This window comes from Carassius auratus, chromosome 26 (assembly GCF_003368295.1).
Source record: "Carassius auratus strain Wakin chromosome 26, ASM336829v1, whole genome shotgun sequence".
NCBI lineage: Eukaryota > Metazoa > Chordata > Actinopteri > Cypriniformes > Cyprinidae > Carassius > Carassius auratus.
In genome coordinates this window covers 14,794,758-14,817,081 of record NC_039268.1, presented here as the reverse complement: position 1 = coordinate 14,817,081, position 22,324 = coordinate 14,794,758, and the positions used below count along the sequence as shown (strand labels likewise).

The 22,324-nt window shown below is 36.0% G+C and overlaps 1 protein-coding gene across 1 annotated transcript; it reads right to left on the bottom strand.

Annotated features, from left to right (window-relative positions):
* Window positions 1-1,465: 1,465 nt before the first annotated feature.
* On the bottom strand, window positions 1,466-20,206 carry sts (steroid sulfatase (microsomal), isozyme S). The gene is made up of 10 exons (XM_026204400.1): window positions 20,066-20,206; window positions 19,280-19,439; window positions 18,774-18,895; window positions 18,298-18,420; window positions 11,747-12,161; window positions 7,517-7,653; window positions 6,138-6,275; window positions 5,828-5,987; window positions 5,415-5,536; window positions 1,466-2,957 (listed from the first exon to the last, which is right to left on the bottom strand). The coding sequence occupies exons 1-10, from the start codon at window positions 20,184-20,186 to the stop codon at window positions 2,575-2,577; spliced, it is 1,881 nt and encodes a 626-aa protein (XP_026060185.1). The 5' UTR covers window positions 20,187-20,206; the 3' UTR covers window positions 1,466-2,574.
* Window positions 20,207-22,324: the final 2,118 nt, after the last annotated feature.

Here is a 22,324-nt window from a genome sequence, read left to right as displayed (position 1 = left end):
CTGGTCTTTGTTTTTAATTCTGTTTGTGGCTGGTTACTTTGTATGGCACACTGGTCAACGGTAGTTGTTTTTAGTTGTGCTTCATAAATACATTGAAATTGAATTGAAATAAGCTGTTGAAAATGGCATCATAAACCTCAGAGCTTTGTCAGAAAGATAGGAATACTCGGAAAGACTATGAATCCAAAAATCTGTCAGATATCTTTGAGAAAAATTAATTTTAAAGCATTGTCACAAGATAAGTCAATAAGGCTGTCCTGCTCTCTCAGCAACTTCATCACACAAGTTTATGAACGGATTTTCAATCCAGGTAACCTGAACATTTGGAGATGGGAAGTAGTCCCATCGCAACTGGCACTTCAGACCTTGCAGATAGTGAAGTGACAAAGGCAAGTATGGGTGACCCATACTCAGAATTCATGCTCTCCATTTAACCCACCCAAAGTGCATACAGCAGTGAACATACAATTGTCAATTTGTATATTGTTATTTCTTTTCTTCTTTCCTTTTTTTTCTTAAGTAAAAAATGACTGTGATGCTGTTGTTGTTGTTTTTTTTTTATTTCAGGTTTTATTTTTCTAATTTTAAGACCTGCCAAGATCCAGATTTTTTTTTTTTTTTTAATTTTGTACTCAATACAGAAAACCATGGAATTCTACAGGGCGTCCTTTCTTTATTTCCTTTTTTTTTATTTTTAAGAAGAAGCTTTACATATGTTTTCCAACTTCTAAAAAAAATATTATAAATAAAGTTCCTGTAGGTTTTAAAAACCTATCCTTAAGCAGAGCACACGTTCCCTTTTGGTGCCTTTGATCATTTAAGCCAAGCCAACCTCCCATAATGCAACTGATTGATCTCTCCCCTCTGCAAAAGTGCCCAGAAAATCAGAATGATTGAACTTGTCTATTCTGACATAATCTTAGATCTTTTTCTGTAGGAGTAGCCCCATGGTTCAATCTTTTTCAAGGCTCCCCTGGGTAACTGCCATCTGCTCTTTTAGCTATCTTTAAAAGTCAGTATCTGTTCACATAAAAGTAATGCAGTTTAGTAGATATGCTGTTAAAAGCGGTCAAAATGTTTTCAAATTCGATTCAGAAAGATGCTAGTAAGAGATACTTGATCACACGTCAAGTAACGCCCACTTGAAATCATTTTAAGAATTTTAAGAAGCTCTTCTAAGAAGCTGGACTTTTTTTTCAGGACTGTGGATAATCATGAAATCTTGAGGAAATTATGTGTGAAACTATCAAATAGTAGTTAAAGATCAGTTAAGGATTAAGAGCTCAGAGTTGACACTCTTAAATATGAAATGTACCTCATGCAAATGACTATCAATATCTGATTAGCAAATATATGAAACATTCCAGAAACAGTGATAAATACATCAAGCCGTAAAGTACAGCATAATATCAATACATATCGCATCTGGCTCTTAAAAATATTAGGCAAAACATCTTTTTAATTCCTGATACAGATAATTTTTAATGTGATGAGATTTGTGTAATGAACATGATGTTGAGAGCGTGGAGAGCCTCTTATGGCTGGCAAAAACTGCAAACCATTCAGTGCAGCCTGATTAGTCACAAAAATAAGCAAAACAGATTGGAAACCAAAAATACCACCAAAAAAACCCTTAGAGCACCAAAGCCTGTAAAAGACATTACGGGTATTGAGTCGTTACCGGTTGCAGGCTAGATCAAAGCTTATGAGCATAAAGGTAGTAATTACTGCTTCACAAAATCCCTGACCTTACAATGTTCAATCAGGATGATGCATCTCCAGACTAGGAGGAATACAGAACTCAGAACAGAGAACCTGGCTGTGCTTGCAAACCCTGTTGCAAATGACCTTAGATGTGCTATCTTGGTACAAATTTGTGTAGAAAATGTTTTGTTTTCCTTTCATTTTCATCTCTTTTTTTCAGACCTATATAGGATATTCTGATTCTTTATTTATTTATTTATTTTACAGAGATATTGCATTAAAATTCATTTAAATCAGCCAAATTTGAGTTAATTTTTGGAAGGCAAAAATTGACCATTGACTGCCGTCAATAGATTAGCGATGTATGTAGCACAGCTCACACAGAAGTCGCTACCAAGCAACTTTTGTTGCAAACATGCCGGATCTGAGTGAACCCATTTTCTTGCCCTGCAAAATTGCCAATTTTGTGGAAATTACAGCATTTCATCCACAAAATTCTCCGAACAACTTTAATGTGACCACGATTTTAAATTAGTAGGTAAGCTAATGTTGTAGGGACAATTCACCCAATTTTTTTTAAAACAACTGAGTCATTTTTACTAATCCTCATTTCGTTCCGAATCTGTATGACTTTCTTATTTTCTGTTTAGCATAAAAGAAGATAGAAATGCAGACAATGAAGTAGTAAAAACTGTTCGGTTAACAGTCTTCTTTTGTGTTCTACAGAGAAATTGAGTCATACAGGTTTGGGATGACATGAGGGTTAGTAAATTATTTTTTATTTTAATTATTTATTTTTTATATGAACTATCCTTTTAAGTATTACATGCCCTTCCTGTGCATTAAAGCCATATGATTCTGATTACCTGACTATTCTTTTCTTTTTCGTAGCTTCTCTATTTGATGATCTCTTTCACACGTGCACAGCTGACTGAGAGAGGAGCAGCAGGGCTGAAGCCAAGGCTTCCATACTATTTGCAGAGGAGAAACCTGTACTGGGACAGGCTTCAGACTCTCTGCATGACGGTTTACTGCTCCCCTTATGACCTCCAGGACTGAGAAGAACTGGGGCTCAGTGTCTGGACTAAGGGGGGTGCTTTCGGTCGGGTCTTTCGACAGGTCATAAAGCAGTGGAGGGTCATGTAACGTGACAAATGGCTTGATGCAGAGGCAGATATGAGTGTGGAAGCAGGCAGAGCTGTTCTCTGGGTAGAAGTCAGGGGTAAATAAAAAGGCCTTCCAGATTGCATTACCTGGAGAAAAAAAAAAGGGAAATCCAGCTTGTAAACAATGTAAACAATCAGTCATCACCTTTATCTAACAATTTTTTCAATCATTTACAGTGAAAAATCTTATCTTATCTAACCTTATCTACCCATTAAAATGTGTGTGTGTGTGTTTATATTGGTGCTGTAAAACTGTTCAACCTGCATCCAAAATAAAAAGTTTGTGTTTACATAATGTTATCCTGTGCACTTTATCCATAAAGCAATTTTAACTTTTACTTTAGTTGTAATCTATTTTTTGCACAATACATACATCATCTAGACTTCAAAGTAACATGCGCAATGGGGACTTCATATACTACTCAACTAATATACTATTTAAATCAGTAATTAAGAGTGTCAAAACAGTTGTTAAAATGTTATAATAATATCCTTAATTAACCTTAGTTAATGCCTTAACTAGCATTAAATAACAATGAACAATACATTTGTTACAGTATTTATGAATCTTTGTTAATTGTTTGTTAGTAAACAAAAACACCTATTCATTGTTAGTTGCAATCCTGCAAGCTCAGGATCATTAACTAATCTAAACAGATACCAGATTTGATAAGCACATGTTGAAATAAACATTAACTATGTTACTTAAAGGGATAGTTCACCCAAAATTGAAAATTGTCATTAATTGTCATTGACTCAACCTCATGTCGTTCCAAACCCCTAAGACCTCCGTTCATCTTCGGAACACAGTTACACAGTACACTGACTGAACTGCTGTGAAGAGAAAACTGAAGATGAACACCGAGCTGAGCCAGATAACGAACGAAAGATTGACTTGTTCTTGAGTCAAGATCCGGTTGCATCGGTTTTCGGATCACCAGTAGTGATGGGAAGTTCGGTTTCTTTCCTGCGAACTGGTTCTTTCAGACAGTTCGATTCAATAAACCAGTTGAAGAAAACGATTCACCAGTTCTTTTGTGCTCGACGTAATTGGCGATGATTTCCCTTGATTCAAGCCTTCGGTTTACCTGCGCTCATAACATTAGCTGTGTTGGTCTTCACGCTGAATCACGCATGCGCAGTATCATCAGCTCCTCGGTTCTTGAATCGGTTTTTGAAACGGTTCTTGACTCGAGAACGAGTCAGTCTATTGTTCGTTATCTGGCTCGGCTCGGTGTTCATCTTCAGTTCTCTCTTCACAGCAGTTCAGTCAGTGTACTGTTTGAGTAAATGAATTACTCCGGGATATTGATTTGTTTAAACTCAGAGGGAGTGTCCGCCACATTAAAAAAAAAGTTAACAGCTTAAGTCATTTGTGGATTAATGCGTATTGGAGATTACATCGGTTACATCGAGTGATTCGTTTGCAAACCGGATATCACTAAACTGCGTAACTGTGTTTTGAACGCGCTCACAACAAACCCGGAAGAGAATACAATGCTCAATAAAGTTGTATTTTTGGACCAAAATGTATTTTCGATGCTTCAAAAAATTCTAACTGACCCTCTGATGTCACATGGACTACTTTGAAGATGTTTTTATTACCTTTCTGGACATGGACAGTATACCATACATACGTCTTCAATGGAGGGACAGAAAGCTCTCAGACTAAATCTAAAATATCTTAAACTGTGTTCCTGATGAACGGAGGTCTTGCGGGTTTGGAACGACATGAGGGTGAGTCATTACATAATTTTCAATTACATCATTTTTATTTTTCTGTGAACTAACCCTTTAATGTTTGAAGTGCTGTATGTAGGATTGACACAAAGTGGTTGAAATAAGTATTGCAGTCCAAATTCAAAATATTGCACAGGGTTTTCTTCACCCGGCACCTCCTCCTCAGACTTGACGCACGCACACAGGTTGCCAGATTGATGACACCAACAGGAACGAGCACACTTTACGATGAATAAAATTAAATGTGCTGTGGGATGTCGAAATACAACTGGGTAAGCTGGCAGTGGGCAGGTTTCACAAACCAAAACAAAGACCGACATTAACAAGTATGTTACCTTAGCATGTTTCATAAATATCTTAAGCTTTAGTAGTCAAACACTTACATACAGCACTTTTAACTAAGGAATAGTTCACCCAAAGATGAAAATGTTTTCATCATTTACTTACCCTCATGTTGTTCCAAACCTGTATACGTTTCTTTCTTTTGCTAAACACATGCGAAAGAAGGTATTTTGAAGAACCAAACAGTTGTTGGCCCCCTTTTAACTTCCAGAATATGGAAATAAATGGAATAGAAGTCGATGGGGACCATCAACTGTTTGATTACCAGCATACTTCAAAATATCTTCTTTTATGTTCAACATAAAAAAAGAAACTCATACAGGTTTGGAATGACATGAGAGTAAGTAAATTATGACAAAAAAATGTTTGGGGTGAACTATTTCTTTAACTAAGGAAGTTTATTGTTACCAAATAGCAGTCAGTTACAACCCATCACAAGAGTGTATTAAATTTAGCACTCACTGTTAGGTGGGTGCCATCTGACAGCATTCAGCTGGGCATTGCAGTAATGAAACATAAATTCATGTTCAGAACGCTCCACTTGCCCTTGCAACAGAGGCATGAGATCATGACCATCAATGACTCTGCAATGGAAACAAGTGGTAATGCACAGCAATTATCAGCCTAGTTATTGAGTCTATTTAGCAGTATGAATATCCATAATACAAAACATCATTATTATATACTACACTACCAGGGATACATTCATCTAACAAAGTGCCTGAATTTTCTTTTTTTTTTTTATCTACTGATTTCTGTATATCCCAATATTTCAGTCTACCTCCAAATTAGTTGCATCTATTGTATCTGCATCTGTCGTCTCTGTAACCAAATCTTTGACTGGCAGATCTTGTTGCTAGGCGACAAGTTCTCACCTGTCGCTGGGTTTGGAAACACCAGCTAAATTCAGCACTGTTGGGAAAATATCCATGTTGCTTGTGGGCTCATCAATGACCTTCCCGGCAGGTAAGACACCTGGCCAATGAAGAATCCCCGGTATCCGAATCCCACCTTCCCAGTTAGTTGACTTTCCAGCTGCTCGAGAGACAGCAAAGGAGGTGAAACTGCATATTGTTAGTGTTCACCTCATATTTAAAACTGAAAATAATGTTAAAATGTGATAATTTGTCCAAGGTTTGGTAAACTAGCTCTCAGATTCTAAGAACAAATCATCAGACAGAATACCTTTGTATATGCCACTATAACCCCCATGCATCTCTCCGTGAATGGAAATCTCTTCCAGATGAGGCCCCTGATCTGAAGTCATGTATACCAGTGTGTTTTCCTTCAAGTTTAAGCGCTCCAAAGTCTGCATGATCTGACCTAAAAACGGCAAAAAGACTCTGACAATTCAAATTGACCAATCAATCAATATTAAAAATACTAAAACCAACCTGGTGCAACATTTGGCTATAACTACTGGGAAAGTTACATTTTCCAGTGCAGTGTAGTACTTTATGAATTTTTACCAAAATTCTCATCAACTTACAACTGAGAACACCACAAGCATTTTATAAAGGTGCATACATTGCCTTTAGTTGTGACTGATTTAGTGGCTTATTCTCTTCTTTAATTAAAATTTGCATTTTATTATTATTATTATCATCATCATTATTAAAGGACAGTTTACCCCCCAAAAAGCCAATACTGTCGTAATTTACCCTCATGACATTCCAACCCTGTATATTTCCTTATTCTGCACAACACAAGAGATCACATTTTGGTAACTAAGCCATTTCTTATAATATCTGCTTTTATGTACTACAGAAGTCATGCAGGTTTGGAATGAAATAAAGATGTGTAAATGATGACAGAATTGTCATTTCTGGATGGACTATTATTATGTTTCCTTTAGGGAATGCAAATCTAGTTTATGATGTTACACTAATTAGTTTCTGCAATCCACCTGTGTCAAAAAACAATGCACTTGACTGATTGTTAGTTGTGATTCTAAAAATAAAATAAAAATAAAAACCTTGAACTCTTTAGGTTTTAATGCAAGACAGATAAATTGTGCCTAGACATGGATTTCTTTAAAATATCTTGTTACCTCCAAAACTTAAAATGCACAGTCCAATTACCTGGTTACCAGCTTGCGGTTTGCAACTGACAGAAAAATCAATTAATTCCTTCTGCTTATTCCCCAGAACACTCAAGTATGACTAAGAGAACTGTCCTTCACTTTAAAACTCTGATGACAGTATGCATTCAGTGCTATATACAATGTCACTTTTGCATTTATATGGTAGCTATACTAATTTTTTACTAGATTGTTTTACTAGATATTTTTAGAAACCATTCATTGTGCCCTTTTAAGAGACACACTCGTTGGTTTATGATGAATTCTTTCTGGGCTCAGCTCCCTCAGAAAATTAATTTAGCAAATACAATAAGTATACCTTAATTAAAGGCAAAATACAGCAGAAACAAGTAGTACAGTTTGAGATAATGGCATATTAACAAGACTTTCCCTGTAAAACCAAAAGGCAATTTATTGCACTAATTTTAATTAGCAGCATTTTTTGATTATTGACGTGACAAGTAAAAAGTAATTTAGTACCTACCTACACTCCAGTCTACTTCCATGACAGCATCACCATAGAGGCCATGCTGACTTTTTCCCCTGAAGAGAGGAGAAGCAAATAGTCCAGTGTGGACTTGTAGGAATGAGAAGAAGAGCAAGAATGGCCTCTCTGAATTCCTGTATATTAAAAAAAAAAAAAAAAAAATCTTTATTTGCCATTGGACAAACACAAAGCACATCATTTCAAGGTTGTGTTATGCCATCAGACCAAGGATTAGAGTCTGGCTTTAAGGGGTTTGCTTTTATGTGAGTTTTCACAAGGCTTTGTTTTACATTAAGGCAATGTCTATACAGTGTCTTACAGTCCATATAATACTGCAAGTAGAGAATTTAAACTTGGTCATTACTAGTGGTCGACCGATATATCGCAAAGGCCGATATAAGTCGTATTATATCATTTAAATCGCATTTTTATAATTTAAACAATTCTTTGAATGACTAATGAACATTTAATTTCGCAAACCTTGCAAACTTAGTCAAATCCAGTTGTGAGATCTTGTCAAGTGTGCATTTTCTTTTACCCTGCATGATAACGTGCTGTCTGCATGTCAATTGGTCGGTGCAAATTTAATATGGACAGGAGAAGAGTTTAACCTCACTGGAGATGTGCCATCGTCAAACTTTAAACTCATGATTTCAAACTATGCTGTGCTTAACCATTTGCCCTCTGTCAAATTGATGACATTTTCACTATGTAAAATGACCATTACCTCGGCTTTATTTGCAAAAAAAAAATTTGATTTCCAATGCACACAATGTAAAAAAACTGTTGGTTACAGCGTTTACTTTCTTTTTAATTGTATTTTTATTAAATATTAATTCGTGAAAATACATTGTCATCTAAAGTATAAAAGAACTACATATATAACTTTCCAAGATATCGGCATCAGCTGTCAGAAAAAGCAATATCAACGACAAGTCATTTCTAAATAAATCTTTTATCAGTCCAGTAGCTGAAAACTAACATTTTCCAATAAACAGACTCTCTGTGATACAGGTAAGAGTTCACAGAAAAATTAACATTCTGACATGATTTACTTATGTGTTCAATCCCATATGACCTCCTTTCTTCCGCTGAAATCCATTTAAAATCTTCTGAAGCAATGCAATAAAGTAAGATCATTATTCAGAAAAATTACACTTTTATGCCCTTGTGTCCTTTTTGAAGCTAGAAACCCTTAAGGCTGGAATACACAACATAACTTTTTCCTCTAGATTTTTTTCCTCTTTTTCCGCAGCGATTTGCAACTTGGAAGAGCCTGCGACCACTCTGCCGATATTGGTCAGTCATAGCTGACAAATTTCACAGAAAATCACAAAGCGTCTAATGTGTACAGACTGTGTTTTTAGTTGCAGACTATGATTCCATCCAGTCAGAGGATTTTAAGCAGATATTTTGATTATTTAGAACAAATACTGAATCTATTAAACAGGTGCACATTTCTGCAAGAGTTTGTTTTATAACAACTTCCAAGTGTATGACAGAGTGTTTTAAATTATGTTCCCATTTTATTTTTGTAGTGATTCTAGCATTTAGTTGAGTGATCTGCACTTTATTCAAAATCAACTTTTACACTGAAAAAAATGAGTAATACAGGTTTGGAATGAAAAGGAGAACATAACAATTTTACTTTTGGGTGAACTCTACCTATTGAGGGTTAATCAAATTAATAATCCAGAGCGGCTTAAGCAAGACCTTCATTTCAATACAGACCTTTCAAAATGGATTGACAATTTCCCTTGATATTAAAGGAGTCATATGATGTGATTTCATTTTTTCCTTTCTCTTTGGAGTGTTACAAGCTCTTGGTGAATAAACTAAAAAAAAAAAAAAAAAAACAAAAGAGATATTCTTTATAAAAGTTAAGAGTCAACCACTCCAACCTAAATATGGTTAATTCTAACTTATGTATATGTCACTGTGTGGGAAGATTTGCATAATGCCCCCCAAATATTCCAGGAAAGAAAGAAGGCCTAATGTTGATTCTCAATGTAGTATTGTTGCTGCCGCCATGTTGTGGAGATGCTGTGTGCCTTGTTGTGAAAGTTAAACTACTTTCTTTGGCCTTCCAAAAGAGGACACAACTAGAAATCAGTGGTTAAGTTGTATTTACAACACTGTGGAAAAGTTCAACCCAAATATTCAGATGTGTGCAGCACATTTTATGGAGGACAAGGACTGTTTCCTGAGAGAGTAGCCTACAATGTTGGTGTCGGTTGGTGTTTCTATAAAGTGGGGCAATTCCAACTTTGCGAGAAAAGTCTGGGACTTTTGAGTCACAGCCTCTAAGTTATTTTTCATATTTAAAGAATTTGCCACTGACGATTCAAATGCGAGTTTTGAGCAGTGGAGAGTAGCGCCTGTTGTTGGTCGTTTGTCCGATCACAAATGCATTCATGGTTTTATGTTTAAGCAGTGCGAAATGCAAAAAAAATGCGTAAAAAAAAAACTGTATAAAATCATTATAATCCATAATTATGTCCCCACTGGATGCAAGAAAAACTTTCCATGTAATGGGATTAATTGTTAGGGCTGTGACGGTGGCTGATTTTTACCACCGCGGTAGTCATGGACCAACAACCGCCGGTGGCGCGGTGTTGATAAAAAAAAAAAATTTATTATTATCAGGTGCAAGTAAAGCGAGTTCGGAAACGGTCCTGTGCTCAAAGGCGCCATTGCAGGCTTCCTTTGTGCGTATCCTTTCATATCAAACTGCGAAATAAACTATCTGCAAGCAGTGTCGTGGTCAGTTCATGGAATTACCAAAAAAGGTGATTAAAGCTGACTTAAACTGTGCATGCATGTAATTTATTATATATATATATATATATATATATATATATATATATATATATATATATCATATACAGGATATATTTATATATAGCATATATATATATATATATATATATATATATATATATATATATATATATATATATATATATATATATATATGCACGTCTATGAAATCAGCCCAGCATTGTCTCACTAATCTAACACATCCTATTTAACTCGTCAGTTCGTGTTTGTTTGAGATTTTTCTGTCAGTGAACACCGCCTGCAAAACACTAAAATAAATATGAAAAAAATTATGCAGTTAAACAAGAAAGACGCCTAAATAAGAAAATTAAATACACCCTGTAACGGACGCGAGCGAGCGCGCAGCGTGACAAAATACTCATTATAATCATTGATGCTACATTGGATGCAGCACAACACAACATGATAAATCCCCGTCCGGTCTGTGAGGTACTGACACAGAGTTCAAATGTCCTGTGTAGACACTAAACAGACTGTTGCATCGCGGTGGTGTTGCATCCGGATTACTTTTCCGCCACCAAGCGAGCTCAATAACTCCTCAGCTGCACGTGCTCTCTTTGAAATAGGAATCGTTGACATATTTCTTGTTATCATTTTTATTTATCGCTGTCTTGTTTGTATTTGGCCAGTTTGGAAAAAGCCTCACCAAACCTCACCAGCCAGCGTTTGCGATCACGAGAACTTGTGCAAACGCAGATGGGTGACATGAATGCTGATGGCTCAACACTAAATTAATGTGCTGAATACATAAACTATTTTCCTGCGCTCAAATCTGCTAATCTAAAGGAAACGCTGTGTTTGAGGTAATTTGTTAATTACCATAGACTTAAAATTTGCAACTATTACAGTTATTACACTTATATACAAAATTTTGTATTATGCTTGCTATAGAGTGTGTGACGTCAAATGCACTACTGCCGGTGGCAGTAGACAACCGCGGTGGCAACCGACCATCGCGGTGACGCGGTTGTCACAGCAACCGTCACAGCCCTATTAATTGTTTTTGTGTTGTCACACCTGGACAAATGGCATCACAGTATAGCAAGGGGTGGAACGTTTCCATCACACGCTTGAGGTATTCAGCCAATCACAACACACTGGACAGCTGGCCAATCAGGGCACACTTTGCTTTTCAGACTGATGAGCTTCATAAAAATCGATGTGTCTCAGAGAGAAGGGTTATAGAGGAGAAACAATAATGTACATTATGTGAAAAATAATGTTTTTTGTTTTGTTTTGTTTTTTTTCCTTAAACCACATAAACAAATAGCATTACACCAAATACACAAAATAATGTTCTTTTTAGCAACTTCATATGACCCCTTTAATTCAGTCACTGCATTTCTTAAGCTAAATAAGCAAAGTGTAAAAAATGTGGACACATACCTTTCCAGAAACTCTATGGCTTCACTGGTCATCCTTTGTGTGAGATATTCTGATGTATATGGTTGCTCCACAATATCTTGCCCTCGCATGACAAAGCAATTTAGATTGGGGAATGTGTACACCAACAAACTAAAGAGACTAACCACTACCCCTACCAGGACTAGAAAACCAAAAACTACCCTCCTGGGCACAGTTATCATCCCTTTAATATGGAGTAACACCAGGGAAACTAGACCAATACTAAGGGCCTTGTATGGGATGTAACCATGGACGAAATGTAGAACAGAGCCATGTCCAGGCTGGCAGTCCCGAAGGTGTGTCATAATGGTGCCATAGAAGTAGTCAAAGCCATGAGAGTTAGGATGGTGGCAGTGGTCAGCACTGTCTTCACAGTTGAGACCCAAGTGCCACTTCCCTAAAAAAAAAAAAGAAAGAGTTTATAAAAATCAACAATTGATTTAATGAGTGGCAAACCATTACAATAAAACAGGGATCCCCAAATCATAAGCATTGAGGTCCACTTTCCTGCTGAGTTTAACTCTAACCCTATTTGAACACACCTGAACAAGCTCCTGACATTTGCTCAGTATCACCATGGAAAATGTTCAGTGCAGTCTGAACCTCAGTGTGCTTATCAAATCACAAAATGCTGCAAAATAAATAAGTCTGTACTCTGCATATCAGAATGAAGCATGGCACTGTGTTAATTTACACTGATGCAGTTTATCATCCAGTGTTTTCAGAGTTTCACTGGTTCGCTTAATTTTCCAAAGTCAAATAATTTCGAACTTTTTCTGAACAGAAGTTTTGTAAACATAGAAACTTTAAAGTTTCCCTGCGGTTTTCAATAATGCATTAGTAAATGGCAAAGTTAAGTTTTACTAACATTAATAAATGTTTTAGAATTATTTTTAATTTTAATTTGTTAATTAACTAATGTTAACTAACTAACTAATATATATTTATTTTTTTATTTTTTTTATTTTTATTTTTCATTTCACAGAACAGTTGTATTACATAGTAATATATTTCTGTCTGAGCTAATATTAACAATAAAATTAGTACTCAAATAGTTTGGCTTCCTAGAAATAAAAGTGTGAACATAATATAGGCATTTTCATAACAGTCCACAAAACTGACCACAGGTAACTTGTCCTTCATCAAATTGGTAACTGAAAAGAGAATGTACTTCTTAATTTTGCTCCTAAAGTGCTCCAGATTGATGCATGGATTTTCAAATATTCCGACACATATGTAAATCTGTGTCTTACTTGCTTTATTTGTCTCACCAATTGGTTCACATTTTTTCACATAGACATTTACCTGCAAACAGCCAAAATTTCCTAGGTTTGCCTGAGACACAGGACTCACAAATATCAAACAATAGCTTTTGGGCTCTCACTTGCCCCTTGGGTGTTACAGGAGGCTTTGAGACATGTCGGTTTTAGAGCGTCTGCTCATTTAGACAATCTGCTTCTCTGAACTCCCTCTCAGAACGAGGAAGGGACAAGCAAATTCCTTCAGGATCTGCCTTTGTCTGTTGGGCCTAATGGTTTGGACATGGGCTGTTATTCTCCTGGGGTTTTTGCAAAACATGGGTTTAGAAAGCAACAGAACATTTGTGTGCCCACCCTTACCTCAACTGGCAGCCTGCGTGCAGGACTCCTCATTTCTAAAAACTGTTAACTAATTAAGTCCCGTTTCACCGGGAAAAATCGATAACGATGAACACAAATTTTTGTTTGAGGGCAGAGTAGCAAAGGGCTTACGGCCCCCATAATTTCAAAGGCCACATAAATTACCTTGAATTACACTTACTGCTTTTTGGTTTTGAAACTCTGCACACTTCCACTGAAAACACTGCATTTTGGTCAGATCAGACAACACCACAGCGGTGGCATGCATAAATCAGCAGGAGGACACCCACTCATCACATCTGAGTGGAGGAGTGCACGTTCCCATTCATTATATGCAAGTCTAATCAACTGGTGAATAAAGTGTGCAAGAGATACGAATTTGTCATTTTATGAAGGACGCAGAATGTCTAAAAGCCACTAAACCCATTCTGGGATCTAACTGAGATTTTGAACACACTAACTCAGCCCCCTTTTGAACCTTAAGTTCCAGTGATTTCCCACAAAAGATGAAAATCATATACCGTTTCCTGCAAAGAGAGTTAGCAAGCTGCATACTCTATCACTCTAAACCAGTTGCATGCAAGTACTTTATTTTCCCGCCTTTTCCTTTTTTTTTGTCCCTCAAGCCGAATCCACATTACTCCGGTGAGCCAGTTATTTTTTGTATTTGCTCTTCTGTACAGCTGCTAGCTTTTTATCCAGTGCTATATCATACAATTTCACTGATTTCTGAGACACAGGACAACATCAACTACATAAATGAATAAACAAACAATCAATTAGAAAATCAATCATGGAATTATTTTGAATTATTGAGTTAAACATGTTCAGAGGTTTTGGTGAAACCTTCCCCTTATTCCCTTTTCCCACAAAATGTGCTTTCCTTGCCATTGTCAACATAAACAAGCAGATATGAATGTCATATCTAATATTTGTTTTTATAATTATTGACAAAACTAGCATATAAATGAAAATTATTATTTTTAAAAAGGCACAAATTAAAAGTGACAGTTAATAATTTACAAAATAAATAAAATACTGTTCTTTTAAACATTTTTATTCATTGCAGAATTAAGATTCCACCAAAATATGAAGCAGCACAACAGTTTTCAACATTGATGATAACAAGAAAAGTTACTTGAGCAGCAAAATTTCTGATTTCTTGTGTGATGCTGAATACTGGAGTAATGGATGCTGAAAATTCTGTTTTTCATCAGAGGAATAAATTACATTTTAAAATATATTCAGAGAGGAAACAGTTATCAGGGTTCCCAAACCTTGGTTCACTTCAAATTCAAGGACCTTTCAAGGGCTTTCCAGGTCCAATACCCTCATATTCTTAATGTGGGGACACATTTCAAGTGAGAGCAAGGTTACATTGTGTTACCACCTATAGAGCAGTGATTCTCAAACACATTCCTGCAGGACGCCCATCACTGCACATTTTGCATCTCTCCTTTGTCTGGCACACCCATTTCAGGTCTGTGACCCTCTACTAATGAGCAGGTGACCTGAATCAGGTGTGTTTGATTAAGGAGACATGCAAAATGTGCAGTGAAGGGGGTCCTCCAGGAATGTGGTTGAGAACCACTGTTATAGAGTGTAAATTCGGTGTCTACAGTTAAGTATACGTATAAAAGGTGTATAAAGATATAATAAAAGTAATAATCACATTTGTTTTGCTAAACCTATGTGCGATTATTCTAAAAATAAAGTTTAATGTCATACAAACAATTGCACGCATTTTAATACACAAAGCATCGGCCGAGTAAATTTTACCACTATAGAATTGTTACTGCGCAAGTGGTGTGGTAATTTAGGAGGTGAATATAGTCTGAAATTACATACAATATATGGCAGAAAATCTGAAAGTATAACAAACTAAAGTCTTTGAATATTCAATCAATATTTTTTTTTTTTTTTTAACAATGACAATACAAATTTTGAAATAAATGTTATTGCAACCAGGTAGCCTATGAATTCATGAAAATGAATATTTCTCAATTAAAGAGAACTTGGAGTGTGTAGGCTGCTTCTGGTGCTTGAATTTGTTCTTCAAATTAATGAGGTCCAGTTTTAGGAATGTTAAAAGAAGTTCTAGAAGTTCTTTTCTAGAAGTTCCCAGAGGATTCTGCAAGGTCTCAAAGCCTTCCTTGAGTGGCTACGTTCGCAAATTAAAAAAATGATTTGTGCAAAAAGAATGATTAATGTGTTACTTGTATTGTCTAGATGGCCATACGGCGTATGACTGCGAATACAGGACAAACTGCATTCCGTATAGCTTTCATATAGAACACTTCTCTGATGCCTTAAATACGGGACAATTCTGCATTATACTGAATGGTTGGCAACCCTATTTTGCATGGATTTTACTGAAAAGAGCTTAGGCTCATGCAACCAGAAGTTTTAAATATATGAATATGGTTTTATGTTTTTCTTGCCTCACGGGTTTACATCTTAACAAGCAAAGCAATTCAACATTAATTTCACGGGGCATCTGTGAAACGTTGAGGTACAATCGTAGTAGTTTTGTGCGAGCGTGAATGTCATGGCAAAGTACCTCACTTGGGAAACACTTAACGTAACATGTAAATGTGCATAACTAATGAAAATCAAGCAAGCTATGCATAGGCCTTGATGTGTTGGCATAACAACACATTAGCAGACCAGAGGGAATAATATGGATTTTTTTTTTTTTTTTTACAGAAAACTTCTTGCACAAAATAAATTCAAGCACTTTCAAGGACCTGTATCTATGTATGTTTATTTTAAGAAACTTTTCAGGGCCTTGAAAAAAAATTTCAGATTCAAGGATTTCAAGGACCTGTGGGAACCCTGAGTTATTTTATTTTGCAATAGTATTTCACAATTTTACTGTAGTTTTGAGCAAGTAAAATCCAGTCTTGGTTAAATAAGATATTAAAAGTTTTGAACAGGATGTTTCATAAATATTTAAATAATGCATAGCTACATTTCTTCCGATCTTGACTATCTTTGTCTATACGAAGTATAAATTATAGTCTGAGAACAGAGGTTTTTAGTAATAAGTTTGATTAATAAAATAATACAATAAAATGGTGTGTGTGTGTGAGAGAGAGTGTGATAAAAGCATTCTATTCCTAATCTTGGATTATATTATATTCCTAATCTTGCATTATTTTCAAAGGGGAAATGTTGCTATTTTCAAATCCTGCTTTCTAAATTAAATAATAAAGAAAATTTAGTTACATCTCTTGTTCCATGTCCCAAGAATCAATGATACAAATTATAATAGTGTGAGCTTGCCACCCCGGGAGATCTTAAGCAATCAATCTACACCATAGATGCCATTTAAAAGGGTACTCCACCCTAAAATGAAAATGTTGTCATTGTCAATTACTCATGTCGTTCTAAACCCGTAAGACTTCCGTTCATCTTCGGGACACAAATGAAGATATTTCTGATGCATCCTGAGAGCTCTCTGACCCTCCCATAGACAGCAATGTAATTACCACAATCAAGGTCCAGAAACCTAGCAAGGAGATTGGTAAACTGATCCATGTGACATCAGGGGTTCAACCGCAATTTTACAAAGCTACGAGAATACTTTGTTCACAAAGAAAACAAAAATACCGTAATTCCTCTAATAAAAAACGGTAGTCAAATAAACGCTGGGCCTCTAAAAGTGGTCGGAGGCGTGGTCAACACAGACAAATAAAGGCCAGTCTAAAATAAAGGGGGGGGGGGGGATTTGTGTGGATAATCAGCAGAGTTAGATAACAAACGTACACGCCCACTGTCGCTTTTTGGATCACCAGTACACTGAACCAAGAACAGTTTCTGTCAGACGCGTCCAATTCGAGAACCGATGAGCTGATGATACTGCGCATGCATGATTCCTCGTGAAGCAGACTGACACACAGTGCATCTGAACCGAACTGGTTCTTTTGTTGATTGATTCTGAACTGATTCTGTGCTAATGTTATGATCTCTGTCCACTGGAACGCTATCGCTTTTAATTTAAAACTAGTTATTTAAAACAATTACTTATCAAACAGATGGAATTAGAAATAAAGGCCTGCCTCCATTAAAAGCCTGCTTCAAATAAAAGCCTGTTACCTTCTGCAGTTCAGGTAAATAAAGGCCCCGGTTTTTATGTGACGAATTACGGTAACAGCTTTATTAAAAAATTCGACTCCTCTGCATCACCGTAGCACCATTGTGTAGCGTATCCACTGAACGCAAACAGTGTATGTTATTCTGTCAACCGCACCAAACAGATACGTTTTCTGCACTTATTTACCTTAGATTTTATTGAAAACTACATATACATGTGTTGCGGCTGACACAGAACAGCCTATGCTGTTTGCGTTCAGTGGTTATTGTCCAAAACGGCACTACTGTGACAAATTAATCAATCAATTAATGACAATATTTTTAATTTTGGGGTGGAGGAAACCTTTAAGTGCATATCACTCCAAAGATATAAGTGTCAAATCAGCTTGGACATCACTACACCCAATCAAGAAATTTTATAGGTTGTACAATACTACACTGCTCTGAGTAAGTCCAAAGTTTATAAATAAATGATAGAATGAATGATGCATTCAATCTATAAAGAGATCATGAACAACAACACCAGATTATCTGAACTACGTGCTTTTTGCAATATGAAGCTGTTTGCATTCCTAATGAGAGATTAAAAGATTTTAAGGTTAAAATTCTCTGATAATAGTGATTTCGACACACTTCACTCAGTCAGAACAAAAAAAGAGATGTTAAGAATTGTGCAATGACAGATGACCCTTGTCATTCCCCTGACTTGTCGGTCAGCCACCACATTTATTGTCATCGGTCATGCCTGATGCTTTTCCCAGAGTGACATACTTTACAGGACCCTGTTAACGTATAACCAGAGTTATGGAAGTAACATACCAATTACAGCAGTAGAATAGCCTTGCCCTTTGACAGCCTTGGCAAAGGTGATTTCTTCTTGTGGAAGGCCTCCTGACGATGCAGAAAAGAGAAAAACTCCCATACGTCCAGTTGCTGCCATACCTATGGCATCCAAAAAAAAAAAAACAATACAAACCTAAACCAATGTTGAAAAGACAAACTGAATATTTTATCATGAACATGCTCCATAAATTACTTGGAAAAAATTAAAAATAAACAATGAATCCACTGAAGTACTACTAATAATATTATAATTACATTATTGTCATTATTATTGTAATAATATTAATATTAATAGTAATAATAATAATACCTGTCCTGCTTATTATCAGCAATCTCACATACAAAGAATAGTGTCTTTTAACACTTTAACAGTAAGTCTCAGCAATGCTTTAAAAACAGTACATATTGCTTATTTCAGGCAGAACTCCATGTGCAGTAACTCCAGCACTGACCTGACCGAATCGGGTATCTGCCTGTGAGGAAGGCCGCCCTGCTGGGAGTGCAAAGTGGCGCAGCAGCTATGTGTTGGGTCAGTTTCACCCCTTCCAGAGCCAGTCTGTCAATGTTAGGGGTCCTGCGAGCCAGGACAACCACAACACAACACAGTCTCATTATGTCTCTGAGAGAGATGTCTATTCACCAGGGTTCCAAATTTATGGATGCAATTATCTTTTAATCTTTTATACCATGGCAGAAACAAGCTTTCATACAAAATGTATTCATCTTTGAAACATACTGTATATGAACCAATACAAAAAAAAAATAATCCAATGCAAGTCAAATTTAATTGTTCTTACACAGCATCTTCTGACACTGCTGGCCTAACTGTATATTATTTCACATGCAGAGTACATACACGTAGCAACTAAAGCAATCCACAAGCCATAATCGGACAGTCTGTATGGATTTCCTGGAAGAACTCGGAATAAAAGCAATAAACTCAATTATATGAACAAACCTCAGCGTTGTGTTTCCGTAGCATCCAAGGTCTCCAATTCCTAAATCATCCACCATCATAAAGACAAAATTAGGTTTTCTTCCACTGTCTGCATCAGCAGTACAGAGAAGCAGCAGGCCAAGGGTCCAACGGATCCATGGAAGGGATTTCATTGTATACCCTGAAAGAGGATGAAGGTAACAGAAATTGAAAACAAATAACACTTTGTACTTCAAAATTTTTACCTTCATAATGTATATATATAGAGCCTGTTAAATGCTTGAATCTGATTGGCTGACCACCTGGTAATCACCACCCCGTGTGCCATTATTTTTTCTAATAATTCAATAGCTATTCATCAAATATTCTTTGTGTGCGTTAAAATATACGTTCAAATTGAAATGGTCTTTTTATTATTATTTTTAATTACGTCATAAGTTTAAGTATATTTTGTATTATTACTGTAGTTTAGTACTTCAGCTCATAATTATTTTAATTTCAGTTACATATTGCTAACATATCCAAGTTTTGTTTTCAAATTTTTCATTTTATATTTATACGTTTTATATACAATTACAGTTTCAGTAAATAATTACAGCACTGCTGAAAACTTAATTTGAGCTACTGAATGGTACCCAATAACATTATGAGTCTTTAAAATAATATATAACTCACACTACTGAGTGCAATGGCCGAGCGTAATTTTTTTGCATTACTAAACAGGCTACTGAAATGTTAAAGTAGCCTATTCAAGATTTTTACCTACAGACTAAATACATTTTCTCCTAAAACGGTCGGTCTACCTACCTGCTGCATCCAGGACGAGAGAAATCATCTGACTGCTGCCACAAACTTTAACATCGCTGCAGATTCCAGTTAATGCATAACGTGCTCTAGTTTGGCGTAAACAAACATATGCTCGCGGCATAAGGAAGTGAGTGCAGAAGATCACATGCTTCACGTATGTTATATTGATTGGTCAACTGATAGAGCGGGAATTTGTTTTTATAATCAGTACTTTTGATCTTTAATCTTCTGTTTGTCATCCACAACACAGCGCTTTTCATTTTCAGCTTGATTTAAATGAAGCGTTTAAATAAAATGTCGAATAGGCCACTGTAGCAGTAATTTTCAGGACTGTTCTCTCCAATGAAACGGTCTTTGATTTCAGCTTCTGCTAACTTGTTGGGAGACCTTCGCCTGTGTTTTGTCAATTTGTCTTCCGCAACACGCTTAGAGATTCCAATTGTAGGTTTTCAGTGAAACAGCGCCACCTCTCGCTCATTTTTAATATACAAGGAAGCCAATCTTCCACCCTCTGTATCAGAATTTCTTCGGTCTTCTTGTTTTCATGACAGGCAAGAGATCATGCTCTGACAAGCTTGTCAAAACACAGTTTGCAACCGATAATCCCGTTGCATATTAGCATAATATTTAAATTTTAACTTTTAAAAGCTCACACATCAGAGCCTGACAGAAATTGCTCTGAAATGAGCTCTTTTGAGGTTTATCTCATTGTGCTGGGATCATGTGCGTTGATGGAAAATGAACTCCCTCAGTGAAAGTGTGTTTTGGTTAGTTCTCTTTTATATTAGGCTAAGCATGTGACAGATCCCACAGATTTATTTTATACAAACACCAGCAGTCTCACGCTGTTTAGCTCAAGAATAGTCTGGTTTCTGCAATCGGCAGCACTTGTAGCATTATGATAACTAAAATTATTAAATGACTTTTTCCTTAAACTCTCTGAGAAAGAGAGAACAACAATTTTACAATGAAAATATTACATACACTTCAACAAAATTATACTTTTCTTATATAAAATATAATGCATATAGTATGCATCACTTTTCTGATCTTAAATCATGCAATAATTGGCCCCATTTACTTTCATTGTATTGTATGTGCTACACTGTAGGCTATTTATTTATTTATAGGAAAACAATGGGCATGATTTAATTATTTTAGTTAAATACTTTGAATCTTATGGTTTTATTTTTGCAGAGATCAACATTATTATACCATAGGTCTCATTAACACAACCACATGTTTTAGAAAACATGTATGACTGACTTTGTTCTGTGGAACATCGAAGGAGATGTTTATTATTGACCTATTGTTATTATTAATCATTCAATTCAATTCAAGTTCATTTGTACAGCGCTTTTCACAATGCAAATCATTGCAAAGCAGGTTTACAGAAAATGTAAGATTTAGTATTTAGTAATAGCTTATCAGTGGTGACTATTTAAAAATCGATGTCCATTATAGCCAAAATTTGGTAGTTTTGTATGTTGTCTGAGGGTTGGCATCATCTGAGGTCCTCTGGGGGGGGGTTGGCATCATCTCTTCTCAGGTGTTTGGTCATCTCAGGTCTTCGTAAGGGCTGGAACCAGACTGAAGCCTGTGTAAGTCATAGTTACCGAACAGAGAAGGTAATAGAAAAAACAAATTGTTTAGCTGCTGCTGCAACAACAACAACAACAACAAAAAGATGTGTTCAACCAAAGCAAAATGTGCATTTACCCCTTAATTAATTTAATCAACTTAATGTAACTTAAGTACAAGGTTATGAGATACATTATGCAAAGAGTGTGAGTAGATCTGACTTGATGGATAAATACTATGAAGATGCTGTAGATGCTGTATTATTATTATTATTATTATTATTTTCTGTCTAGTAACCAACCAGCATTCTTTGAAATACATTGTGTTCTGCAATAGAAAGAAGATAATGCAGGTTTAGGACATTGGGTGAGTACATTATAACACAATTTTTATTTCAGGTTGAACAATTACTTTAACATGTATTGATCCCAACAATCTCATTAATTTCTGTTTTCTGTCTCTCTCTCAATCTGGCAGACCATTGGCTTTTTTTCTTCTCTCTGTGCATTCTATTTCCATTGCATCTTCATAGTATGTATCCATCAAGTCAACTAGATCCACCCACACTCTTTGCAGACTTCCCAGCCTAGCATTTATTTTCATAGGATGCATCCAGCCTTATTAACTGCATTACTCTTCTGTTAAACTTTAAGGCCACTGGGGCTTCCGGGGGGTCAT

Coding starts and splice junctions, on each gene's coding strand:
- sts (XM_026204400.1), bottom strand. CDS start 20,186: ATGCCGCGAGCATATGTTTGTTTACGCCAAACTAGAGCACGTTATGCA. Junction 7,654..11,746: donor GCCATAGAGTTTCTGGAAAG/GTATGTGTCCAC, acceptor TTTAATATACAG/GAATTCAGAGAGGCCATTCT. Junction 6,276..7,516: donor GGAAGTAGACTGGAGTGTAG/GTAGGTACTAAA, acceptor TGCCGTTTTTAG/GTCAGATCATGCAGACTTTG.